This window comes from Aphelocoma coerulescens, chromosome 2 (genome assembly GCF_041296385.1).
Source record: "Aphelocoma coerulescens isolate FSJ_1873_10779 chromosome 2, UR_Acoe_1.0, whole genome shotgun sequence".
NCBI classification, from domain to species: domain Eukaryota; kingdom Metazoa; phylum Chordata; class Aves; order Passeriformes; family Corvidae; genus Aphelocoma; species Aphelocoma coerulescens.
In genome coordinates, this window is record NC_091015.1 from 76755173 (window position 1) to 76782161 (window position 26989).

At 42.6% G+C, this 26989-nt stretch overlaps 3 protein-coding genes across 14 annotated transcripts in view; 2 read left to right on the top strand and 1 right to left on the bottom strand.

The window, feature by feature from the left end:
* SYCP2L (synaptonemal complex protein 2 like) overlaps positions 1 to 8198 on the bottom strand; it is a 28236-nt gene extending 20038 nt beyond the window's left edge. For 2 of the 7 annotated variants that reach the window (XM_069008111.1, XM_069008108.1), the window contains exons 1-13: positions 8067 to 8197; positions 7804 to 7977; positions 7422 to 7487; positions 6794 to 6931; positions 6587 to 6706; positions 5344 to 5448; positions 4024 to 4048; positions 2932 to 3017; positions 2711 to 2799; positions 2577 to 2611; positions 1712 to 1854; positions 1158 to 1210; positions 752 to 797 (exon numbers count right to left, since the gene is read on the bottom strand). In XM_069008111.1, coding sequence (XP_068864212.1) covers positions 752 to 797; positions 1158 to 1210; positions 1712 to 1854; positions 2577 to 2611; positions 2711 to 2799; positions 2932 to 3017; positions 4024 to 4048; positions 5344 to 5448; positions 6587 to 6706; positions 6794 to 6931; positions 7422 to 7487; positions 7804 to 7812 — 915 coding nt within the window. In that variant the 5' untranslated portion in view covers positions 7813 to 7977; positions 8067 to 8197. Of the gene's footprint in view, positions 1 to 751; positions 798 to 1157; positions 1211 to 1711; positions 1855 to 2576; positions 2612 to 2710; positions 2800 to 2931; positions 3018 to 4023; positions 4049 to 5343; positions 5449 to 6586; positions 6707 to 6793; positions 6932 to 7421; positions 7488 to 7803; positions 7978 to 8016; positions 8037 to 8066 lie in introns of those variants that run through there. The other 5 variants (XM_069008113.1, XM_069008112.1, XM_069008110.1 and 2 more) reach the window with 5 other exon arrangements.
* A 936-nt stretch (positions 8199 to 9134) lies between these two features.
* On the top strand, positions 9135 to 14629 carry GCM2 (glial cells missing transcription factor 2). The gene is made up of 5 exons (XM_069004889.1): positions 9135 to 9176; positions 10445 to 10697; positions 11087 to 11199; positions 12675 to 12800; positions 13040 to 14629. Exons 1-5 carry the CDS (start codon positions 9135 to 9137, stop codon positions 13919 to 13921), a joined length of 1416 nt encoding a protein of 471 aa, XP_068860990.1. The 3' UTR covers positions 13922 to 14629.
* A 7601-nt stretch (positions 14630 to 22230) lies between these two features.
* The window catches only part of MAK (male germ cell associated kinase), a 29450-nt gene continuing 24691 nt past the window's right edge, over positions 22231 to 26989 (top strand). The window contains exon 1 of one of the 6 annotated variants that reach the window (XM_069008117.1): positions 22231 to 22314. The gene's annotated coding sequence lies outside the window, so the exon portion shown is untranslated. The other 5 variants (XM_069008119.1, XM_069008121.1, XM_069008118.1 and 2 more) reach the window with 5 other exon arrangements.

The following is a 26989-nucleotide window of genomic DNA, read 5'->3' on the forward strand; positions in this document are numbered from 1 at the left end:
GCTGTTCCCCAAAAAGCCCCACAACTGCAGTATCAGTCCCAATTTTCTTTAATGAGACAAAACTGGAAAGTGTTACCCTACATAAACATCTGTACACCTTGAAGAAATAAGAGTTCAGATCACCCTGTGAGGTGCCAGCTCAGCAACCACACCCATGTCAGATGCGGCTCTACTTCAGCCAGGGGAGAGGCAATGCACAAATGCTCACATATTTGTGCCAGGAAAAAAAACATGGAAGCTCTCTGTTTCTGAGCACTTGAAATAAGCAGAAGCAGCACAGCCAGCTTCCATCTACATGGGTTTGGTTCAATATGACCGCCAGGAACAGCGCCACACTTCATTTAATTGAAGACCAGTGAAGCAAACTACAGGAGCTTCAACTGTGACCTCTCCTACGTGGGCATCAGGCTAATCTTGTTTTCTGGCAGCTTGGAATCAGCCAGAGGAATCAGCATTATCCTGTCCTCCTGTTAGTTTTTAGAACTCTCTTCTGTCATCACCATGAAGAGAAGTGCTGCCTCCATCAGTTGGCTGATACAAAAGCAAAGTCAGCAGCACTAAGCTGGGAGCTAAGTGACAAACAAGCAAACTTTCCAGCTAAAGCAGAAGGTTACACTCTATGCTCCAAGAAATCGAGCTTTTCAATGAAAAAGAGGCAGGGGGAGAAAAACCCCAAACGTTTACCACAGAAAGCAACATCTGAGCAGCCATAACACTGTAGGGAAGGTGTCAGAGCTTTGAGGGCTATTACCTCATTCATGTCAGCAAAAGCAGATATGCAAGGAAATGAGTAGACTCTGGAAGAGAAGCAGACTTCATATGATACATCCAACATCAGAGTCTGACTTCAATGATTTTATTTTTAATACAATTAGTAATCAATCTTATTATTCAAAAAATAATTACAAATGTTCTAAAAGTAAATGAAGCTTGGATAAGCTAGAGACTACAGTATTGTAGTAGTGATGCATTATCATCATTGATTTTACTTTCAAAAGAGCCACCATAAAAATAAATAAAATCTCCTTCTTAAAAACAACTTCATTCTTCACATGTAATGTAAATTTTTTTAATATAACCCAACCCAGTTTAAAATTCTGTTTATTCCCCTCTGCAGTAATGATGGAACAAGTTTATTCTGTTGGTTCCCAGCTTACCTTCTTTTATCTCCAAGCCTTTCATTTAGTAGGTTAAGAAATTTTCTGCAGTCCTTCAAGACAAACAACACATTACTTTTAAAAATAAGGCTACTTTTCCTTTGCAAATAGTTATTCTATTGCGTAGAATCACTATTTGCTGTGTAACCTCTACTCTCCAGTTAAAACCTTTAAACTGGTCAGCAGGAAGCCAAAGACCATTGGGAAGAGACACCTTAGGTTACAACAAAAGGTTGGACCCAACTTAAAACTGCTAAGTCTTCAAATATAAACCCCATGAATTAAGTTATTAATGTATTATTTATTATATTTTTCGTTTTACTTTTCTATAGGTAAAATAGCTTAGGAGTATGAGCTATTTTAACAATGTGTCACATAATATTTACCATATCAATATGGAAAAAAAATAAAACGTGCCATCCACATATAACCTTTTGTATTTGTCAATTCAGTTTTGTAGGAGCTTCTTGCAAGGACACCCTGGCTTAACTCAGCCAAAACTAGCCCCTATACAGACTTGTCAAGTATGTTGTTTTCAAAATAAGGACCCTCACCGTCTCAAATTCCCGATCCTTGATCTCTTTGAAAGCTTCAGCGAGATAGTTATCTTCAAACCAGTGGTGAACAAGGTCATCCCTCCATTTTTTTATCATTAACCTACAAAGTGCTTCTGAAAGGGCAACCTGAAGGTCATAATCTGCCAGGTAAACATAAGCACGGGATAAATATCACCTCTCCAGCACAGGAGAGGGTTATAGCATTGCTACTCTTGCAATTTATACTGTACAGTCATATTCATCCTCTAGCCTCAGTTTCCCCTAGGAAAACAGGGGAGGGTAACAGCCAAGTGTTGGCTCAGGCACCCTCAGCTCCCCCAGCTGAGTGAGATCGAGGCACAGAGCACTGCAAACCACGACACACACGAGTGCATTGGGAGATGTGCTCGGGGTTCGGGAAGGGGATGAGAGCAAACACTCATCACTAACTCACTAGGATTGGGCTACATTCCATATAGCATGCCAGTACTCTAGAAAGTTATTATTAGGACAAAACAAAAAAAGATTTCACTCAGGAGAACACAAACCTTGTTAACTAAACTTTGTCCACATCATGGCAAAGCAATTAAAATTTAATTTTTTTTAAGACTAACAGCCAGCATATTCTGTAAACACATACGTAAGGCTGATCTCATTACTTTTCTACATAAATCAGTTTAGCTTCTCTGATTAGTCAATATGCATTACTAAAACCAACCAGAAAGAACTAATGCCTTGCTGCATTTAAGATTTTTATCTATATTTTGTAAAAGCACATCTGACTTTCCTCCCTAAAAATCAACTCTTGACAAGGAAATATGATTTAAATTACAATTCATCTCTAATAAATAAGCAGATGAGGTAAAGCTGGAGAACTTCTTACCACCAACCTCCAGTATAGTTTTTGCAAGGTCTTTCCTGAAACAACATAATGCCACAAATTAAGGTAGAAATAACTAACTCCAATTGCAGAGAAGAGGGTATGTGGCTACAACAATTGGAGGGAAAACTACTTACGTGAGCGAGCACATATCCTCGGAGAGAGGGAACTTCTTTCTCTCCTCCCGTGGGAGACCGTCGAGTATAGAGTTGAGGGTCCTCAAGGCCTTTCCCCCCAACAAAAGAAGGGGTAGAAAATGAAGGGAAATAAAACAGTAACATTTTTTCACATTTTTTGTCTAATTAAACAAACTTTCACACAAATGTATCTGATTTTCTCCTCCTAGTAGGAATCTTACCTCCAGATGCAGAGCGTAGCAAAGATTTGCTTCTGTCACTAGGCGCCCTAGTTCAGGCAAAAATAAATTCACTAGCTCTTTCTTCCCTAGAAAAACAATTTGAAAGGTACAGCTAGAAATGGGCTGGTGTCCATATAAAAATAGCTGAAGCAACTACAGCTTGCTGTGTTGAAGGAATAAAAACATCCCAGCTGTAAGTTCATTTTAAACAAAGCTTCCAACCATCTAATCCTAGACAAAAAGGGGAACTGGTAACTTCCATCTAAAAAAATTTGCTCCAGATACACTAACTTCTGACCTGGGTAGCTATTTAAAGAGGCACAGAAACGGGAAGCTAATTACTAGCCACAAGAGGAAACCTGAATATACAGGTTTTGTCAAAGTCAACAGAGCAAACCAATAAAGTATTAACCACAAGATGCTTGTGCCACTCTGCTACCACTACAATAAGGTGCAAGGACAAATAAGCACACATTACCTGACCCATATTGCAATGTTTCACTTTTACATGGATTGTGAGCCTGGATGTCTGATCTCATAGATATTTTCTGAAAACACCTGCTCCCCTGCCCTAATGGAAAACCAGCTGCAGCCACAGAACAAAATTTTGGTGCTGAAATGAATGAGAGATGGACAGACACTTCTCTGTCGAGTTCAGAAGGCTGAAGGAGTTACCACGATATTCTGTGAAGTTGGTTGGCTTCAGCAAGGGAATAGCATCTGATGCCAGAGCAAATAAATGTGAAGAACAGACTGTCTAGCCTGAACCCCCTTACAGAAGGGCCACTTACTCTGATCAAGTGAAATACCTGATGCTGACCATTTAAACAAGATATCAGAGATAGATTTTTTCACAATGTACAAAACAAGCAAACAAAGAGAATCAGAAAAAGGTTTTGTGCTCCAATGTAAATGTTAATGAAAATTAACTGGAGAGAATGCAACAGGAGGATAGAAAAAAAAAAATTGCAGAGAAGAAGTAGGAAGCAGAAGAGAAAACAGAAAGGGGACAGAGTTCAAGCAGAACTAAGAAATGTGCTTCCAAGATTAAGATTCAGGATATTGAGGAATGGAAGGAAAAAGAATACTGACCTTCATTACTGCATTTGCAAATCACCTGATGGAAAGAGTAAAAGAAGCCTTCATTAATGCACCATCACCCAAGAACAGCAGTACTCAAAGTGCTGAGGTGTTTATGTGTACCCCCACCCCCCCCAACTTTCAGGGGCTAAATAACATAAAACAGTAGTGTACCCACATCAGCAAAAGCCACCTGATACAGGTATGTCACATATGGTCACCCTGATCATACAGGCTGGAACTATGCAGGGAGGGTAAAGGTAGCCAAGCACCCACTTCCCCCAGGGATGGATTTCAGCAGCACTGGAGAACACAGTGCCTACATGTTCCCAGGAAAACCCACATCATGACATCGTTCTCTGATTTTTTATTACACATGGGCCTATGTAAAAGCACATTTGATGTTTACACACTACAGTACTAGATATCACAATGTATATCTGAAAGGTGTTAGAGTCCTTAGAGGAAAATTAAAAGCAAAACTTTTAAAAAATTAAAAGCCAACTCCACAACACAAACAACTTCTTCCTCCACAGTGAAAGCAAGCAGAAGAAATGTGCCAGGAAGAAAAATAAATTAAGTTTTGGGGAAAAGAAATGGGTATGACATAATTTAAAAGTGGCTAGTAGAGAAAGAAGGAAGTTTGATTTTGCTCAAATATCTTTTATCAGACCTCCTAAAAAGAGTCATAGGTATTGATATGAATTCTGATGCACAAAGTGACACAGTTCCCATAAGGTACAGACATCAAGACTGGGAGCAACGGCTAGGGGAAAAGCTAAAAATCCTTCTTCCTACTACAAATGTTACATCACTAGGCCTCCAATACCCTTAAAGTCATGAATATTTAAAGTTGAAACCTAAATGAGTTGTAAGCAAGTTAGACCATTCTCTAGTATTAAATCATCATCTGTTTCAAACACAGTAGGAACAAATTGCCAGGACCACCTTGGCAAACACGTTTGCACGTAAAGTGCAGCTCGGTGTCAGTAACTTGTGGGTTTTAAAGAGAGCTTCAGCACACAAGATTTTATTTACAAAATGCATCAGAACCTCTTGCAAATTTTTCTGCAAAAACAAATACTTCAGGTTATAAAATGAGAAAATTCTGCAGCCCCACGGCAGCTTCTCACAAGTGTGTCAAATCTCAGCCAGCCTAGAGCACACTCCTGGACACTGCCCACCCACACCACCTAAGCTGCATCCCATGCTCAGCCCTAGAGCACCAGGTCAATTGGCAATTATTTATTTTCTAACAGGAAATTGCTTGTGAACAATAGCTATCTTATCCAATAAAGGTAAACCTTCTGTCCCCTGAATGCACAAACATACCAATGCAGAATCAAAGAAGTCTTCAAGCAGTAACATCAAATATTTATTCTCATTTGGGTTGATGATGGTCACAAATGCTCTTGTTCTTTCAAACCAAGATACCAGGTAAAAGTTAAAAGAATGAGTTAAAAACAAGGAAGAGGAGTTAATAATGTAGGTCTGCAGGAAACCTTACAGAGTTTTTCGCTCTTAAACTTCAGAGTCACGTACTGTGTCAAAAGCTACACGGCATTAAGGAATTCAAATTTTGCTAGGAGGACATGAAAAATACCATTCTGTTCCCCCTCCTCCCCAGCCCTCCTTTTATCCCCCCTCCTTTCTTGACCAAGGCCCCCACTCTTCGTGTTCAGACACAATACATGCTGCTAGTGGCATCAAAACTCCTACAGACATTTCTAGAGGACATCAACTCACAGCAAATATTGTAAAACTTTTTCAAGCTAAGTATTTTAATACTTCATGGTTTTAAACATAGCATAGCATCACACGCAAACTGTGAACTAGAAATCCATGCCTCACTGGAAGTACAGAGCTCAGACTGGAAAACCTTTTTTAATTTATCTCCATACAGGAATTTTGAGAAACTGTGTCCCTGAAAAGCATAACTACAAGGCAGGAACACAACATTTTGGACCGAGAACTCCTCAGTACAACTCTGCTAACAGAGAGCGAGAGCATGTGCTAACTGTTCCCTGATAGCTGTGCTAGATCCAGGTGTTACTCATCTTCAGCACAATTGCATTTCTGCTACTACAAGTATTACCAGCTGAAATCAATATAGTGCCATTGTGCCAGAAGAAAAAATGCAATTTTAGATTAAATGCATCTGGTTCCTTGCATATTTAGCGAGACACCTTCAAAAGAATATCTCAGATTTTTCATCAGTTCTATTACTAGAACTGTATTTTGCTGGAGCATTTAAAATGCATTTAGAAAGTCTATATCATTTCATCAATGGGACTCATAAAAACTCATCCTTTCCTTCTACTATCTGCTTTAAAAACACCCAAACAACCCCAAACCTTTAAATTAGGGAATTAGGGGAGTCATAATATTGGTTGCTACACCAAAAGCAATAAAAGAGTAAGCATTTTATCCCTACTCAGTTCATGCACTATATTAAAAAAATTTCTTTTCTGTGTGGCCAACAAGCAATCCCCTAGTTTTGACTTCCCTGGAGTTCTTTTTCTTGTGCAAACAACCTTAAATCACATCAGTAACTTGTATACAATATTATACTCATCTTTGCTAGCAGTCCTTGCTCAATAAACAAGCTCTTCTTTTCTTGAAGATCACTTTTAAGGTAGAGCTGAATACACTTCAGCATCAGTGAAACATTCTCAAATTCATTCTTGTCCAGCTCCTACAGAGACACAGAGCGCTGTGCATCATTAGTCTGATACCCTCTGAGCTGGTTGTTAGGATAGTTGAGATTATTGATGGTACTTGCCTTTCTCAGTGCTTTGTCCAGCTGGTTTAAGAGAGAGTCATTGTATCTCTGGGGAGGCTCTACTTCTTGCTCTTGAAGCAGCTCATGTATTTTTTGAAATCCCTTCCCTTTAAAGGCATCAATGAGCAGTGATTCAAGCTGCAGAGGGAGGGGAAGGAAACAACTTGCGAGTAAAATAAGCAGTCATTAAAATTGTTGCAGAAGTAGTTATGATAAAATGCTTGCAATGCTGTTTCAAAAGTTGCAAGCTTTTTCTTCATTTTTGTTTGAGTTCGTTTCTCTACTTTCATTTTATTCCTGTAACTAAAGTGAAATATCAGTCTTAATCTCCAAAAGAAAGAGAACCCTTGAAACTGATTAATCTTAAAAGATCCTGAATAAGGAAACAGGCAATTTAGTATGCCTCACTTGTAAGTCCCACAACTATTACAATAATTTCTTCCCATTTACTAAGGAAAAGATTAAGGGGACTGCTGCACTTCCCACATTAAACTAAATTACTGAAAGTTCTAGGTCATGCCATATCCCATTAAGAAATGTACCTCTAAAAAAAAAAAAATATATATATATATATATATAAATAGTAATTCATAAGATAAATGTAAGCACGCATTTAAAAGATCCTTACATAGTCTTCTGTTCTGTCTGCCATACTGTTACTCACATCTCTATTTCGTTCTTCACGTTTTTCTTCCTTTAAAAACAAAAGGAAGAGAAAAATACAGGGAAGAAAAAAATCCTCTTTCTCTATTTCCTCGAAAAAAAAGAAAACCCATCCAACCAAAACAAACCCGAACACTTTTTCAGCCCCAGAGCTGAAGAGTACTTACTCATCCCCTCTCTTCCAAAACGCTGGTTTTCCTTCCTTATTTCCTATGTTACAAAACCACCCCATGCTCCCAACCCGAGGTTTCTAGCAGCCGCAGGGAGTCCGGCGGATGGCTCCGGAGGGGATGTGTCCCCCTCTCCGTGGCCGCTGCCGGGTCTCCGCCGCGGGGAGCGCCGCTTACCTGAGCCATGGCGCGGGGGAAAAGGTCCGGGGGCTGCTTCACACCCTCCCCACGGCCATGACCCACTACTGCTGGGCACTCCCGAGTTTAGGGTGAAGGGACACCCTCGCCAGCCTTTCTCACAGCTCCGAGCGCTCTCTTTTCCTCAGCAAGCCCTCAGTCTATCCCCCAGCACTAGGGAAAAAAAAGAAGAAAAAGCAGCCAGTCTCGCACCCGCCCCAAAAAGCCGCAGCTGTGGGACGCCTGGGACGGGCCCCCCGCACCCGAGCACAGGCGCTGCAGCACTGACAGAACCCCAAAAGCGCAAAAGAGGAGTCCGGAGCCTCCCTGGGGACTGCTCTCGGCCGAGGAGGGCCACAGCCGGCGTGTACTGCTGCCGGATACGCTTTATTGTGCTCAGCTGAGGGTAAAGTTCAGTAAATTTTGGACCAGAGAGGATGGAAGCGAATGAGAAAATCATTCCGACCAGGTGGAATCGTTTAAAAGGTGACAGCAGTGCTTGGCGTTCAAGGGCTCTGTCTCTATGCTGTTGTGGATAATTTTTTTCTTTCTGTTTTTCACTGCAAAAATCAATCTCCCTCCTTCCTCGCCACAACCCCCCCCCCCCCAAAAAAAAAACCAAAACCAACAACAACAAACAAAACCAAACAACCTCACGAAAACCAAACCAACAAACCAAAAAACTTCAAACATCAGACCCCATCGGTTATTTCTTTGGAAGAGAAAAGGTAAGAAAAAACTGATAACTTTTTAACAAGTTAAAATGTGCCATCAACACCAGCTTTGCATTTTACACCAGGTGCTATAGAGCACAGCGCGAAGGGGAAACCTGCCAAATAACGCCGATTTCGTTTACATCCAAAGAGCAGGTTATTCAGAATCTTTGCCTCCCTCCGGGGGCTTTACAAGCTGCGGGCAGCTCCGGGCAACGCTCAAAATCCAAGGTCAGGAGCGTCCCGGACGGGCTCCCCACCGCTCCATCACCCCTCACATCTCGGCACCCGCGGGAGAGAGCGGCAGAGCACCGCGGCTGCCAGGTTAGGCTTCCAAACCCTGCTCAAGTTTGCCGAGGTGACGGCCCCAGTTCCGGGGGGTGGATTCGTGCACAACCCCTGTGTCTATCCCCCGTCACACACCTTCAGGTGACGGTGGAGGAACCCGCCTGTGGCGTGGAGGGGGAGCGCAGCTCCTGCCCACCCGGGTGCCGCGGCGGGGTTCGGTGATGGTGCTGCTGTTCCGCCTGCGGGGCCGGCTGAGAGCTGCTCCCCCACCTCGGCGACGCCCCGACGGCATAAAAAAGCGGGAGCTGTCACCTACGGCCACTCTCTGCCATGAAGCTCACCTGGGATATCAATGATCCCAAGCTGCCGCAGGTAACGGGTGGCCGGGGAGGTACTGCAGAGAGTTTCCCTCCAGCTCTAACGCGGAGTTGGGGAGCAGCAGAACAAACTTCACTCTAAGCAAAGCTTTGTTTTTTGTCTGCTTTATTTCTCTTGCACCTTTTCACTTTTTTTTGTTGTTGTTGTTTTTGTAGTCTTTATAAAGTCACTTGTAATAAAAGCATGGATTTGATACACAGCTTTGGCTAGCTGGGTATGAACTCCTAAAACAACCTGCGGCTCCACTGGGCCAGTTTTCTTCTCCCTCATCCCCCTCTTCCTTGTTCAAGAAATGTTGAATAGAAGATCGAATTGACTGTTTACTACTATGATCCAAGTTACCTAATTATATCTTTGGTTTATTGATGCAACACTTTAATGCCAATGAGCACTCCATTTTTGTCTTGTTGTGAGTTTCAAGTGTTTTATTATCTGGAACTTTTTTCATCTTAGAGTTTATTTAAGTTTATAGAGCCCATGCTGTTATAGAATATCTTCATGCTGTAAATGTTGGTAGTTTACTTCTGTTTGCTGGGATTGCTTATATGTGGTACATGCATATGTTAAATATGCATTGCATTGCAAATATTTGCAGTTTAAAATCTTAGTTCTTCTTTCATAGTTCTGGCAATTACATTTTAGTAAGGAACTCTAGAAAGCCAGTGAAATCCAAAATTGAAATGTTCTTTGTTTGAACCACTATACATATTTGGAAGTACATTTGCAATGACAAATGTTTTTATCTCTATTTTTTGGGGAAAGCCTTATTCAAATCATATTAGATGCACTTTAAGAAGCTGTTCCATAGCTAAGACTTCTAGTTTCCTGCCTGCAGGTGCATGGTCCCACAAGAAGGAGAACTTAATAGCAGTCATGATCACAGGGGGGCTTGTGTCCTGTCTGGGCACACTGGTGGTAGACTAGTCAGTAAATTCTGGTAGTAAGGCTGATGTCTTATAGCTGGGTGACCTCACTGTAAAAGGCATATGTGTCAAAGGACCGTGCTATAATGGATCACGATGCAAAAGAGGAAAGGATCCTCACTTTCTTTTGAGATCTGGAATCTCAGACTGCCCTACCCCTTTTAGAGAGCACTTCTGAACAAGCTACTCTTTCAATATTTCTTCTGCTGCTGCTTGGGTGGTCATAGAAGAAGCATTTTCCCCCCCTGTTATGTGTTTTATAACAAAGCAAAAATATGAGGTTGTAAGATACTAATAATGTTCTCTTGCTCTTCACCTTGCTGCCTTGCCCTGCTGCAGGAGCCCAAGCAGTTCGACGCCTTCCAGGAATGGCCCGATGGCTACGTGCGGCTCATCTACTCGAGCGAGGAGAAGAACGCGCAGCGGCACCTCAGCGGCTGGGCCATGCGCAACACCAACAACCACAACTGCCAGATCCTCAAGAAGTCCTGCCTGGGGGTGGTGGTGTGTGCCCGGAGCTGCGCCCTGCCCGGCGGGGCCAGGCTGCAGCTCCGCCCCGCCATATGCGACAAGGCTCGGCAGAAGCAACAAAGTGAGAGGCACCCAGAGAGAGCTGCCATGCCCACGGGACCCCATTTCTTTCATCTGGGCTTGATTTCTAAACTGGAGTCACTCTTACTTGCGTGCAGACTAAGGCATAATTGCAATGACTGATTAATTCCAAATTTCATCAATGTCTGTTTGCAAATACTTAAGGGGATACGGATTAATATCCTTTAAATTATTAGCATTTCTATCTCGTGGGCAGTTCTAGTTCATGCCGTTCAGTTATGCTTGCTAGTCTACGATGCATTTCCTTGAACAATACATTTTAATCTGAATTTTAGAGAAGTCTGACCATGTTGCTCTTGAGCTCTGTTTACTCTCAGGCAGCATCCTTGTCCTTAACCAGTCTCTTCAGCAGTTTCTGTCTGTTCACAGAGAAAGCCTGCCCCAACTGTAACTCTGCCCTCGAGCTGATTCCTTGCCGAGGACACAGCGGCTATCCGGTCACGAACTTCTGGAGGCTTGATGGCAAAGCGATATTTTTCCAGGTAAAAAGCAGCCGTATTTATTTGTGCACACTATATAAATTATATCTGTATATAAAATAATACCTGTAAAGAGGGAGATTTCTTCTTCCTCCTCCCTTTTCTTTTTCTGTGTAACACAGAGCATGATGAGCAGGGTGGAGGTCTGGTCCGTGACTGAATTTCTCTTTAGTAGGAATATGACAAGAATAAATAAAACAATAATACTTGGCTGTCTCTTTAAAAGCTGTACTTGGGTTGACAGTATTCAGTTTTAACTACAATATCATTGATGGCTAAAATTCTCCTCTTTACAGAACAAAAATATGAACAAAAATGTTGTCTTGCACCCTGGTGCCTATGACAACTGAATCTCTCCAATATTTATTTCCAAATATTTGTTTTCTACTAAAATAAATGGGAAAAAAAGCCTTACTTAATTTACATAAGCTGAAACATGAAAATTCTACTTAATATGAAACTAGCCTTTGAATTTTGAAGGAATTAAAATCTTGCCAGGAAAAAAGAAGAATCTTTGCTAAAATTTGAAATTTCATGTTGATTTTTTTTAGCAGTATTAGAACAAAAAGTAAACAAAAAGTTTCTGTTCTATGAGATTACATTCTATCCTGGATAAATTTTTTCCCTGGCTCACACAGCAGTGAATTCTGTTCTCCAGTCAGTAAATGGAAGAAAACTGGCCATATTCCCAGATTCCCACCTATGTCATCCTTATTCAAATGTTCTCTTATAGACATGCAAAACTCGAAGACTTTTCCTATCAAAAAAGTTGATAAATCCTTGCTCAGAAGTTAATTTCTGCTTGAGAAAGGACAGTGTTTTAAAAGCAATTTTTAGCTTCCTACTTTATATTTGGGACTAAATGCAGATCTGCTCAGACAAATGAGTAAGGACATGTAGCATACATGGCTTCATCATATAATAGTATAACTTTGATTACATAGGTTTGTATACCTATAGATGTTTCAATAGCAGAGCATCTTCGGATGGTTTTCCAGGGTCTAATTTTCAGTCCTATTCAAGGAGGTATATTGCTTTAAGAGAGTATTTGTCATCTTGTGGCATGAAACCTCTTTAATGCCTATTTATACTATTTATATATGTACTTACAAAGCAAAACTGAGATACTGGACTGCAGAAAACCAACCAAACTAAATTTACATATATTGTTTTCTCCTCAGTTCAAATTATCTACTCTTGAATGTCACAAACTTAGGTAACACTTTTGATCCTACATCAGCTCTGCAGTCCTCACTGACTTCTCCCTCACTTTTTCTTTCTATCTACATCCAAATCATGATTTATTCTATTTACTTATTTTTACAATGACTTGGTCCTTGTTGTTTAGGTTCTCCTTCCTTTCTTCTTGTGCCAAACCACAGACCACGCTGTGACTACCTCTTGTACTACTTGGAGCATTTTCTCTTATATTACCCCCTTCCAGGTTCACATCTAATTCTTTGTTAATCCTAATTTAGGCTAAAGGAGTCCATGACCACCCCAGGCCAGAGAGTAAACTGGAGGCAGAGGCAAGAAGAAGTGCAATTAAGAAGCAAATGTCCTCTTATCACCACTCCCAGAAAAAGAGACCTCTAAACTCAGAGGTAAGTCAAAGTCATTAGACAAATAAAAAGGTGACATAAATGAACTTGTTTTTGTTTGGGGTTTTTTTGTCAATTAAAAAGGTGTGATAAGCACATACTGGGAATCTCAGGGCAAAACAAAGATTTACACCATGCTACATCTGTTAATTTGGGGCTGAAAGGAGCAATAGCACAAGCATTGAGACACGTGTGTGGACAGTATTGATTCCTGAATCTTAAAGATCTACTTCTCCTTCCAGGCAGGAAGATATCATGACAGCAGTGGTTACACCAATGACCTACAGAATTTTCACTGCATGGATGGCCCAGAAAGAGTCGGTATCTTCACAGACACCAATTTTTCGATTCCAGCCCAGTCTTACCCTTCGCTGCAGAACACAGACCTCTACAAGGCACCTTACGACTCAGCCAGCTTCCAAGAGGACCAGCTATCGCCATACCCTAAATGCCCAAATCCAAGGATCTACATGCCCAGGCCATGCAGTTACGAGTTTGGAGTTCCTACCTTTATAAGCTCGAGTCCTTACCCAACATTTTACAAAGAGCTGGCCAGTCCTGCCATTGATGCAGACCCCCTCAGTCTGAGCGGGTCTCACTACAGTGCTGTGACTACCCATGATAAGAGCTTTGATAATGCTGGCAGACATTATGGACTGAAACCAGCGTGGGGGAAAACCAGCAGCGGAGACCGGAGTGACTACGGGCAGATGCCAACAAGTGCTCCCCACACTTACTACAGTGGGGACTATCCCTGCAGGTACAGCCCCAGCCCTGCTCCCCTGGCCCCGCCGCTGCAGACGGTCATCACCACCACCACCAAGGTGTCCTACCAGGCCTACAAGCCACCCGCGCTGAAATACAGCGACAACCTCTGCGATATGAAAAACCTTCAGAGCTACACTCACATGGCAGAAAATGTCTCGGGTGCCATCTATTCAGGGATGAAGATTCAGGAAGACTTTGGGATGATAAAGTCAGCGTTGCTCTACCAGCATGACTCCATCCCCACAAAGTCCAAACCAACCGAGAGCGTGGAGAGCTATCGGTATGGGCTCCCTCTGGGGAACAGTTTTGGGGAGCATGAAGGCCAGGCCCTAAGGTTTGAGAGTGCTGAATACTGACTAAACAGTGCCTAAATGGCAAATACACGCAGATGACCACATGGATGCTAAGCCAGGTGGTTTGGGATTTGAGGAGAGGTAAGGAAGCAGTACATCAAGACAGCTTTTTTCTAAAAGCACCTTTCCGGTGCTGTGTGCTGAGTGAATTATATTTTGTATCTAATTTCAAAGAAGCCCTACACAATCTCTAAAATGGCACAAGCAGCTGAGCCCAAAACACACCTGGGAGAAGACAATATGGAGGCACAGCTCCTCTGGAAGTCAACAGCCTCCTCTGACAGCAAGTGCAACCCACTTATAGCTACAACTCCTGCCAGATGCCTCAAGCTTTGAGAGAACACTCCATCGGTAAGAAAGAAAAGGTTAATCAGGCAATGGAAAAAAAGATGAAAGAAGGTAGCTGTAAATTATAGTCAACTGAAGGAAATGGCAGGGAAAGAAAGAAATAAAAGAAATGTGAAAGCAAGACAATTTGCAGAATAATTCACCTGAATGGTCCATTCACCTGCCATGATCCTTTTGACAAATGGAAAGACCAGCTAAGTTTCTCTGAAATGACAAATGAAAAACCTGAAACCTAAGAAATGAAACATGCTAAATGCAGGTTGCTTTTTGATCCCCTGTATCAAGAGTAGAGACTACCCAGACTTTCTATATAAGAAGGACAGCCCAGCACAGCCACACCAGGAACTGATGCCCTGTAACACTCAGCTGGGAGGCAGGAAGGCTCAGCTGACCCCCACCAAGCCTGCTCAGCATCACATGGGTACCAGGGTTAATATACATGGTCCTGAAAACCATTTGCAGAGAAACTGGTTTTTGCTTAAAGGGGCCTGGCAAGCTGGTCAGACCAATACTGCATGGGTATTGGTGCAAAATTCTCTTTACCTATGAATACAACTCGTCCTGTCTAAGAACGCAACATCCCAGCTACTTAGCAGTACAGGTCAGTGTTGAATGCATCTTTCCTGGCTGCCTCTCTGCACTCCATCTCCATCAGGTCTTTCTCCCTCTCCTGAGGGACTTCTAGTCATTTTTCCCTCTGCAGTCATAGCTCCCCATGACAACCCTACTTTGTAAATTAAACAACCAGCCAACAGAGAGGTTACAAAACAAAAATCTCCAAACTGAACTAAACAAAGAAAATGTAGGGAAATACATTCCCAAATTCATCCCTAGACTAACTAGTTATTCTGGAAAGAAGAAAAACCAGAGCCATGCTGGTTTAAAACTAAAGATATTTTGAAAGCTGCCTAGTACTGGGGAATAGAATGCTCACCCAAAATGTGTGCCAAGCAAGGGAGCTAAGTAGACACAGGGGGTTGGTCAGGGTTAAAAAATTTCTTAAGGTATCACTTTTATTGAGTTACCAAGTATCTTCAACTTTTTGAACACTTCTTTTTTTACATCTGTCTTATGTATATTTTTGCTATGTTTTGAGTAGCAGCATACCACTGTAGTCTTTCAATAAATGTGAAATCACAGTTAAAAGCAAGGCACCATGTAAAGTAATGTGAGCAGCTGGCTAGTTAGAATTATAAGGTTCTGTGCATTGAAGCCATCATGAAACTGGTAAACAAATTTTATTTTCAAAACACAGCATACACATATCTGAGGTTTAAAAACAGCTATTTGTGATGTAGTATATTTTCTTTCTTTTTATATTTTTATGAAAAACATTGTGTTCAGTCTGAGATGTGAAACAGCCCCACAGGAATTTAGTTAATAGCATCCTGTTTTCAGCAGTAGATTGTTCAGCATTTTAAAAATTCAAGCCAGGCAAAGAAGGAATTCACAAAAGGACTAAATTAATTCATCTGCAGCAAGCTTACCCTGTCTTTTAGCTTTAGCATACTTGCTGTATATCTCCCTTGGCTTTTGTTAAACTCTTACGGCAATACTTCTACCAAATGTTTTAAATTACTGGTAAGAACAGATTCCGGTGAACATCAGCTTGAGAATTACCCCATATACTAACCTTTAAAAATGAAAAAAAAAGGCGGTTTGTGATTTATTACCCAGAAAGACTAATGCAAAATGTTAGAGTTTAGGAATATATAGCGCTGCCTGTTTCCAGAACTGAGATTTCTCATCTGTATGCCAAATCATATTGAGGCATTTGACATGAGAATAAAAATCGAGGCTTACAGCCTTATAAGTCTAAAGGGAAAAAAAGTATAAGAGGGGAATAAGGCCAAACAAAATGACTAAAAAAGCTGGAAAGATTCACTGCAGATGGGAAAATCAAGGAAAATATCAAAGCTGTAAATTGCTCTATTTTATATTGATTTTAGAGGAGTTAGCCAACCACAACTCAAGCACAAGTTATTAAAATACTACACGCTATTAAAACAGACAAGCTGTGGGGGTTGCATGCTGTTTACATTACTGGTATAAAACTTGTCATTGTAGTTGTATGCTTAAATCATTATGTTATCCAATTAAACACAGCCTTTTAAGCAGAACTTTGCACACCACTGAAGAAGATGCAGCCAATTGTGTTAAGATGCTACTTTTAGCATGTGGATTTATTTATAATAAACATGACAGCTGCTTAAGCACAGCGAAAAGCTATGGTGGCGATTACCTTGCTGCATCATCTGTAGCAGTAGAACAAATAAAACCACTCTAAAGGTTATTGCAGTCTTTCCTCACTTTGCTTCCTTTCATGTACAAGTGTCTGGGATGAGATTAGATGTATATTACCTTTTTCAGATAAAAGATCAGATGGATAGTCTAGAGCTGTAGACAGTTTTTCTCTTCAAAATACATTAATGTAAAGACAATGGGAGCTTCTGTAACAAAAAAAAAGCTGAAATTGAAAGCCTCATTGTAAGTTTACACAGCTGCAGGATTGACTTTAAAAGCATGTTCCTCAGGCAAAGCAGCATCCTGAAGCAAGATGGTCCCTGAGTAAGCGCCTTCTCTTCCATTAATTGTCCCTTTCAAGCTTGGTTTCTGGTCCTGCATTGAGCAGCTGAGAGGAGCCCTTCACTGGCCGTACCCTGTACTCTAACAGACATCCTCATCTAACAAACTCCAGTTGTTATGGCAAAATCACAGACGGAGTGGAGGAGAAGGTGCTTTTGAATCTCAGTCTCCTGTGGCTCTGGCCTCATAGGGGTTACAAGGGCCCTACTGAGGTAAAGCACCATCTGTCCCCGTGCTGAGGCTGCCCTTTGTACCAAAACAACAGCCTCGTAATGGCAGAGGTTAAAAGCCCAAGTGTTGAATGGATGCTTCCCAGAGACAAAAGGCCCAGTGACAATGTTTTTCAACTGTGTACCCACCAAATGCAGCCATGTGTCACACTCCTGATGGATGCATATACATGTGGGTATCGCTTCATGGTCACGTCTCCTCCTGGAGGGAGGACAGAGCCAGTCACACTGTGCTGCTCCACGACCACGTGTATTCCCCCCAGTCCTGCTAAAGACCTCCTGTGAGAGTCCGAGCGATTTGCTTAGCACTTGCTCCTCTTCTGGAAGCTGGTTATCTCAGGGAGTTTCAAATGTGCCAAAGCTACAAGCAAGGCATGCAGGAATTTGGCTGTTTTGGGCTTATTGAGCCTGAAGTAGTTGATCTCTTCATTTGGGGGTACAAACCATCACTTTTAAAGACAGAGACAAGCTTTCCTCTGAGTTCTATGTGTGGAAGCCACCACTGTAACAGAGTAGAATATGATTTGAGACTTTTTCCTTCCTGGAGATTTTCTGGGATTTCTTCTGGATTTCTAGGGCTTTTCTTGGTGTCTTTTTGGGGGGAAGTTATCTAATACAACTTGTTGGAAGCTGCATGGGACGAGGAGCCTGGATCCCAGCAGGGGGAGAGAGAGAGAGACTCCGTGTATTAGCAGTCCAAAGGCACTTATATAGTATACCAGCTTGTTAGCTCCTAAGTGGCTTAACTTATCAAGACACATTTCTATTTCTACATTATTGGACTTACATTGGCAAGTCTCCACAGTCTTGTTACGATGAAAAGAATTTTGTGCTCATCTCCCTCGTTCACTCCCGGATAGCACAGCTGCAAGTTTTTCACTCCCTCTCAGTTTTCTCAGGGTGTTTGTTTCCTTCACACAGGGACTTTCCCATGGAAAGTTTTTCTCACACACAAGCCTAAAAACTTCCAGGCCTATTGCTTGCACAGTTCTTCTATTGATCCCAATAATTCTATTTCCCAACAACTGAGACAGCTTTCACCAAAGTAGGTCATGTTTCCTTAGAGACATCATTTAGTAGGGTGCACAGTGCAGCTCTAGGGATGCATCTAGGAAAGCTCTGTCATTCCCAACTTTTTTAGTAGAAGTCACATGCAGATATAAAAAGGGAAGAACTGAGGCTTTTAGTGTTGGGGTGGTTCCTCACAGCACACTGAGTGTGTTATTCCAGGCCTGTTAAAATCCCTCTGCCTGAGAAATAATGAGACTGGTGTACAGTGGTTATCCATGCCCAGATTACTGCCTTTGGTGTTCTAGCTGCCTAAAGTTAAGTATCTGCCTGTCACTCACAAGCAAAGGGAGTAAAAACCAGGTACTGTTTATGTAGTGCTACACCTGGGATTGTGCAAAATGAAGAGTGCTTTTCAACACAGCACCTCTCTAGGCTTGCAAGAGTCCACGAGACACGAAGATCAGTGGTATGATACAGGTGCGAGCAAGTATCTCAGAGAAACCTCACTAGTTTGGCTCAACTTCATTCAAACAAACAGAAAAATGAAGTTTACACAATCCCTATAAGCTTCAACATGCATGCTGGCACTTGTGATGGTGTTTGGGAGAAGGCAGTTTCAGGTATTTTGGCTGGCACTTGAGCATAGCATCAACACCTTTAAGGACCACAACTTAAAGCAGGTTCTTTCAACAGAAAATTACCAGTGGCTCTGCTTGTGTTGTTTTGCAAAATAAGCAGGGAAGCAGGTGCATGAGGATGTTCTCAGAGGTGCTTTAGCAGGGCTCACAAACATCCTGGGTCTCTTTGTTCCATCCTGTTTCCTTTCCTTCAGTTTCCTGGTTCATAGCAAGAGCACAGGACAGCATCTCTCTCCTGTCTTTATGACAAAATGAAGTGTTAAGTGACTGGCTTGCAGTGCTGGTACTGCAACTCCACACCGTGTTGCAGTCTGGCTCAAACACTGGCAAGTCCTGTCTACAGTCCTGTCTACAGGTCTTCACGTGTGTGAAATGTTGGGAACCATTACAAAAAGTGCCAACAATTGCCAGACACAAGGTCCTAGTAACAGAATTTAGACTTAAATATTTCTCTTCTGCAAAACTAATACAGAAATTATTTAAACATCAACCCCTTGCTTGTGCCAGATCTCTTATAAGTGACTGTAATTAGACTGGAAATGCCCCACAGGCAACCAAGAGCATTTTCATCTTGTTCAGCAACATGGACAGTGGGACTGAATGCACCCTCAGCAAGTTTGCTGGTGACACCAAGCTGTGTGGTGCAGTCAGTATGCTGGAGGGAAGGGATGGCATCCAGAGGGACTAGACAGGCTGGAGAGGTGGGACTGTGCAAACCTCATGGAGTTCAAGGCCAAGTGCAAGGTCTTGCATGTGGGTCAGGGCAACCCCAAGGACAAATACAGGCTGGGGGAGAATGGATTGAGAGCAGCCCTGGGGAGAAGGACTTGAGGGTGTTGGTTGATGAGAAGCTCAGCATGACCCAGCAGTGTGTGGCTGCAGCCCAGAAAGCCGAATGTATCCTGGGTATGCATCCAAAGCAGCATGGCCAGCAGGCTGGGGGAGGTGACTCTGCCACTCTGCACCGCTCTGGTGAGACCCTATCCAGCTCTGGGGTCCCCAAAATAAGAAGGACATGGACCTGTTGGAGCAAAGCCAGAGGAGGCCACGAAGATGCTCACAGGGCTGGAGCACCCCTCCTAAGAAGACAGGCTGAGGGAAGTTGGAGCTGTTCAGTCTGGAGAAAAAAAGAGTTCTGGGCTGACCTTGTAGCATCCTTCCAGTACCTAATGGGGGCCTGCAAGAGAGCTGGAGAAGGACTTTTTACATGTGGGGATAGGACAAGGGGGAATGGCTTTACACTGAGACAGGATGCATTTAGATTGGATATATGGAAGAAATTCTTTACTGTGAGGGTGGTGAGGCACAGGAACAGGGTGCCCAGAAAAGCTGTGGATGCCCTATAAGTGTTCAAGACCAATTTGGATTGGACACCTGATCTAGTGGAAGGTGTCACTGACCATGGCAGGGAGGTTGGAACTACATGATTTTAAGGTTCCTTCCAGCCCAAACCATTCTATGATCTTATGAAAGTGAACGGCAGCACCAGAGGAAGAGGAGGGAGCCCATCACTGGGAAAGCACAGCCATGGGACATGGCTAAACTGTAGAGAGGAAAGGAAAGAAGGGCAGGGAGGGGACATCACAGGGCAACCGCTGCATCATTTCCACTGACAGTGGAGAGGTGTTTTCACATATGCAATGTATGGATGTATCCACATAGTAGTGATCAAACACATTCTTAGAGGTTAATGCATGGTGAAATTCTTCGCTATATACAGTCAGCTCCTGCTGAATCTCTGCCTGAATTCTACCGTGTGGGTAGACTTTTTGTCTTCTCATGTTCAAGTCTCACCTTTGAACTTTATTTTACCTGGCAGTCACCTCTGATGTTTTATTTCACTAAAGGAAACAGGCATATTTTGTTTCAGAAAATACAATGTTGTTTTCTTGTACTTTCATTTCAGCAAGCTATGTGCAAGTGGTCAAATCCTTTGGATTCCAGAAAACCGATTCCCATAGCCCCACGTTCCACCCAGTTGAGGTAGAATCAATTAATCTGTCAACAAAGTCATCACAAAGTTACCATGCCAATTAATGAGGAACAGGGAGGGGAGAAAAAAAAAGGTATAATGAAGACAGCTTCCCATTTCTGCTCAGCAAGCCTGAGCTGCCAGCTTGGCAAAGCGGATAGGAATTTCTAACACAATTTTCTGCCTTTCCCTCCGTGGTGCTTCTAGCAGTTCTTGTGTTGAAATGATCTCCTCCTTTTCCTGCCCCTCACTCTCAAAAACATTAAAAAATAGGAAGCTCAAGTTAATGTTGAGAGTTGAAGCTTAAAATGAGACTTCCCTGCCAAAAGCACCTCTGGATCAGACACTATATATGCCATTTTTATTAACCATGCCTTCTGTAGACACAGGAGAAATGCAAGATTACAAAGGACCAAGCAGAAAGTTCATTATTATTTTTGCAATAGTAATACATATGTTTTAGAATCCATAGAGTACTCAAAGTTTCTCCCCTGCATCAGTACTAGCAACATGCATTTTAATAAGTTTCTTACAATGAACAATAATAATAATTTTTAAAAATTCTAGGGGAAAAAAAATCCCTCAGGTTTCACTACAGCTGTGAATATTACAGGTGGGAATTTCTGTACAAATCCTAAGTACATTGTGGCTTAGCTGGTAGCTTTGTTTCATATGATCACAAAATGGTTTGGATTGGATTGGAAGGAGACCTTGAAGATCATCTAGTTCCAACCCCCTTGTCATGGGCAGGGACACCTTCCATTAGACCAGGATGATCAGAGTCCCATCCAAGCTGGCTTTGAACACCTGCAGGGAAGGGGCATCCACAACTTCCCTGGGTAACCTGTTCCTGTGCCTCACCACCATCACAGTAAATATTTTTTTTCCTAATACCTAATCTAAGCCTACTCTCTTTCAATTTGAACCCGTTTCCCTTTGTCCATGCTTTTGCAAATAGACTCTATCCATCTTTCCTGAAATTTCCCTTTAGGTACTGGAAGGCTACTGTAAGGTCAGCCCAGAGCCTTCTGGTCTCCAGGCTGAACAGCTCCAACTCTCTCAGCCTGCCTGCATAGGAGGGCTGCTCCAGCCCTCGGAGCATCACCGTGGCCCTGCTCGGGACTCGCTCCAACAGGTCCATGTCCTTCCTGTGCTGAGGACCCAGAGCCGGATGCAGCGTTCCCGGTGGGCTCTCACCAGACCACCAAATATATATTCGATATATAATTACTATCACCAGTAATTATACTAAAGACAGTCTAAAGACGATCTCGTGTATCATGGGGCCACCTGTCAGGGAACCTGTGACGTGGCTCTCATCGTCAGGCTCCGCTCCCGTTGCGCACCACCCCCTTTCCAACAGCCTGGTGCGTCCGCTCCCCACAGCGCTCCTTATCCACCGCCTCCCAGCTCCTCCGCTCCATCTGCGACTCCCTGGCAGCCGAGACCGCGGCCGGGAGGGCGGTGCCGGCGGCGGGGCCCGCCCCAGCCCGGGGCCCGGCCCCGCACCCGTCGCCCCGGTGACGGGGCAGAGCGGCCCGGCCGAGGGAGGCGGCGGGCGAGCCCGGGGCTCGGCGGCACCGCCCGGCTGGCTCCGCCCGCAGCGCCGCGGTGAGTCGGGGGACGGCGGCGAGTCCCCCTCAGCGGGGCTGGTGAGCGTCCGTGCCCCGGGGGCTGGGCCTCCTTGGGGTCCTCCCAGCATGGAGGAGGTGCTGGGTTGGGCTGGAGCGGGAGCAGCCTGCGGTCCGTCCCCGAAGAGGGCGGCTGCTGCCGGCCCCCAGCGTGGTCCGGGGGGGTTGGGGTTGCTGTGGGGTTAACTCGCGTGTGTGGGGAGCTGCCCCGCTGCTGGGCTGGGCTTGGCGAGCGGCAGCGCCGCGTGGGTAGAGCCTGCGGGGACAGGGACCCTGCCTGCTGTGGCTTCGGTAGGGTAGAGCCGGGCCTTGGTGGCCGGAGAGGTCCGCGGTTAATAAAAGGAGGTGAAGTTTTATTTAGGAGAAGCGGGGTGAAACTCGCAGGCCGGGCGGTGCCGAGTTTCATCGCTTGAGTGAGCGGCAGGAGCGCCGTGCTCCCCTTGGCGCTGTGAGCCTGTGTTGGGAAAGGTACCTGCCCACTCTTGGGAGGTGACTGAATGTCATCAGGTGGAACTAAAATGGAAACAAACATTTGCTTCCGTTCTCAAGACTGAGAGGGGATCTCATTAATGCATATAATTATCTCAGAGGCAGGTGCCAAGAGGATGGTGCTGGACTCTTCTGAGTGGTGCCCAGTGACAGGTTGAGGAGCAATGGCCATAAACTGAAACACGGAGTTCCACCTCAACACAAGGAAGAACTTCTTTACACTGAGGGTGGCAGAGCTCTGGAACAGGCTGCCCAGGGAGGTCACGGAGTCTCCCTATCTGGAGACATTCCAAACCCACCTGGATGTGCTCTAGGTGACCCTGCCTTGGCAGGGGGTTTGGATTAGACGATCTCCAGAAGTCCCTTCCAACCGTAATGATTCTGTGTTTTATTGAAACTTACGGTGGTGCAGATGCTGAAAGATGAGTGGTTCATGTTCCTTTGGGACACTGCCCGAGGCTGGAGATTTGAAGGGCCAGCAGCATTGAAACCACTGTTGTCCTGAAACTTGCTGTACTGCGTTGTGGGAAGGGGTTTCATGGGGGTAGGAAGAGGTAGCCTTGCTGGCATGGTGGAAGGGTCCTGAAAAGGTTGCTGTGAATCATTTTGGTTTGAAACCAAAGCTAGTTTAGAACAAACAGGGGAAAATACTTAGAGCAAACTGGAGTTCTTGATTTGATGTGCCCCATCCTGAATGTGTAATACAAACAAGTGAAACAATACATTAGATTTTTAAAGGGAGTTTAAAAAAATTAAGGTGGTCTATTTAAAAGTACAAGTACTTATTGTCAATGTTGTTCTTTCTTGCAACTGAGAGACATGCTTTTAAATAACTGCTGGCCTTTGATTAGAGTAATGGATTTGAGGTTAATCTCAAGAACTGGGTCCACCTGTTGTGGGACCTGATTACTGGCAGCTTTAGTAATATACAGTCACTACCAAGAAAGTTCTTGTAGCAAGATTTGTTTGTTGTTTTGTGGTTGGATTTAGTTTTGGGTTTGGTTGTTTTTTGTTTTTTTTTTTTACTTTTAAAATTTGTGTCAGCATACATTCTGTGCTGTGCAACACTGCCAGTTCTGATCATTGAGAACAGTACTGTGCTACGCAAACAGTTTTGGTGATTTCATCAGTTACTGTAAACAGCTTGGTAACATTTGGTTGTGGGTGTTCCGCTTCTCTGTGTGCGAGGTCTCTATTGGTTCATACATCCTAGTTTCTATTTATTTGATAGTAGTTTGTTTAGGATGCAAATGTAGAACTCTTGGTAAAGCATAGTATTTGTACACAAGAAATGTAGGTGGCTTGCTGCTATTCATTACATTTTGAAATGTAATTCAGACATGTAAAATAACATAAAATTGCTGCTAATGCTTAAAACACCAGTAATATATTGAAAGTGAAGATTTGCTTCTTCAGTTATCTAGTACTTGTTCAGATTTGCTAAATTTACACAAATTATAGATTCTGTCAAGCTATTGTATTTTGTCCTCTATTTGTCCCTGGCTTTAATCTTTCCTTAATCCTGTGTAAAGAGATTATGCACAGTATGTCGTTAAGAGTATCAAACAAGCTGTTTAGACTGGGATTTCTCTTGTCTGTTTGGTAGCTGACTATTACAACAATTTTACATTTTAGAGCTTCGCATCACTGAGGAAATAATATCATATAAGCATTAGTATGGAAAAAGCCACCTCAGAGCTTGTTTTAACCAGAAAAGCTAGACTGGGTCCTTGCTTTTCCTCAGGTCAGTACAAAAGAAAACTAAACTGCAGATTCGAAAAACAAAATGCAGAGAGACCACTGAGAAAAAATTGCACACCTTTTTGAGCTGGGTATGAGTGGTGTAAAGTACAAAGTATGGAGAAGTCTGTTGTAGAGAAACATGAATCTCCAGAGCATTTACGTTCTAAATCATCATGCTCTGTAATTCCAGAACAAGTCAGTGTGGGGTAGATGTGATGGTACACAGACATTTTTATCAGGGTGCGTGGTTTTCACACCTTGTTTTGTGCACTTCCATTGAGTGGATTTGACACTTCCATTTGATTACTGAAGGAATGTGCTGACTTTTCTGTACTTTACTTGATCAGATGTTTTTGTACCCTAAAAATTAAAGTATACAGCAGAAAAGAAATAAGGCAATACAATATATTACATAATAGACAAAATGCATAATTGGGTCTGTGAAGTGTTGAATTACACAGAACTTCTGGGCACAGGGAACACTTTATGTGAGGTTGTTTTGACTGCACATGCCAAAATATTAGAATTGGACAAAAGGAATAATTGTGAAAGCATGTGATTAATATATACTCCAAAGAAAATGACTTTGAAAGCTGATAGGATTTAGCACCAAAATTAGAGGATTTAAAGGTCAAAACTTGAGGTTTGTGTCTAGTTCTTGTTCTGTTTATTGCAAATACTAGTTTTCCTCATGTTGTTTTTGGTCCACTTTGTTAGAGAGCAAAAGGTTGAGCATGAAATGCATGCAAGTTCTCCAAATTTTTATGTAACTCTAGGAATTCAAGCTGGGACCATCTGTGGCAGGTGTTGCTGAATTCCCTCAAAAACCCCCATACCGTAAACAATGTACAATGATATTTGTTGAAACAGAGAAACACAGGCACCTAAAATGTGTTACATTTAACTTTATATGATATGCCTATGTACACCTATACACAAAACACATACACAGTTTATCATTACTGACACTTCAGATGTGATGCCATGTTTTAAAATGGGTATAAAGGACACCCTCAGAAAGTTTTCATGTTGTTTTGTTTTTTTAATATATACATAAAGCTAACAATTGACAACTTTCAAAATATGTATGCAGGATGTGTCTTAACGTGGAATAAAGACTCTTGATCATCTGCTTATTACAGGAGTTAACAAATAGCCTTGTTGTAAAAAGGCATTATTGATGGTATTAAAGACTAGAGTGCATGCAGGCATTTTGGGGAATAAGATAAAAAGCCGAACTCTGAGGAAAACAATTGGCTTAAATATATGAAAGTCCAATTTAAAATCTAGTCATAATTTGAGATGTCTGTGTCACTTTTTGTTAAATCTGGTTTTTAGCTTTGTTTCAGAACACACTATTAACCAGAAATCTTATTTTACTATAGCTGTGGCTTTAGGGGAGGCTAGGTATAGATGGTTGTGGATAAAAACTTCTTTATAATTTTCCCTGACAAACTGATGTTTGTCTGGTGCAGAGATTATAAATTGATGTGTCCACTAGGCCACTTGTTACTGGCATATTGACAGGTGATGTGAGACTCTTTCCTGGTAACAGAAGCAACAGGGAGTAACACTCTGTGTTACAACTTTTTTGAGGAAGCAGCCTTTCAACTAAGAACATCTTAGAAACATTGGTCTGTTGTCCAGGCAGATGTTTCCTTTACACAGCAGGCTAGTCCACTTGAGAATGCGTTGTTCACACTCCTTGAGAGGCCAGCTTTATTGTTGAATTTTGCCAGGCCTTTAAATCTCAGGCCTGAGTCTTATTATGAGCTGAATTTGAGTTTCCTAATCTGTTTGGACAGACCAGACTGTAGCTAATTCTGGCATAAGGATAAAGACTACAGAGTTGCATGCTGAATTCTCCATGTCCTATAAAGGTAGACTGACAGTGTGTTCCCATTGAATCAAGTTTTATTTTGTATTTTCAGACAGCAGAGGCAAAAGGTAGAGGTAAATGCTGTTATTCAGTTAACATTCAGTGGTTTGTTTGTGTAGTAGCATTTGGGTTACAGTGAGTAGAACAGTTGTTAGTTTTTCCTTGTTGTTAGTTTTTGCAGATAAATAAGTTGGTGACTCTTGTGAGTTAGTGTGTTTAACATCAGGCAACTGGCCTTCATCTGAAGCGTTGGTGAAAGACAGTGTTCTGTATAATAGAAGCTGGTGTTCAGATTCAAATTTGGATGAGAATTCAAATTAACATTTACATGGATTCAAATATGATGATTCAACATTGTTCAATATGGATTCTTTTCCAAATGACAATTTAATCTTCCATACCAGTACATGTAAGCTCTGTGCTTCTCTCTGCAGGCCTTGTAAAACTGAGGAATAAACGTAACTCTTCAGCCATTACTGTGCCTAAGAATTGTGTGAACTTCAGAGCAAGACGTCCATGTACATTTATAACAAATCAGTTTATG

What these genes read in the sequence shown, in the direction of transcription:
- GCM2 (XM_069004889.1), top strand. Translation starts at nt 9,135, where the DNA reads ATGAAGCTCACCTGGGATATCAATGATCCCAAGCTGCCGCAG. An exon ending in GGCTCGGCAGAAGCAACAAA is followed by an intron (nt 10,698 to 11,086) that starts GTGAGAGGCACC and finishes GTCTGTTCACAG; the next exon opens with AGAAAGCCTGCCCCAACTGT. An exon ending in GCAAAGCGATATTTTTCCAG is followed by an intron (nt 11,200 to 12,674) that starts GTAAAAAGCAGC and finishes ATCCTAATTTAG; the next exon opens with GCTAAAGGAGTCCATGACCA.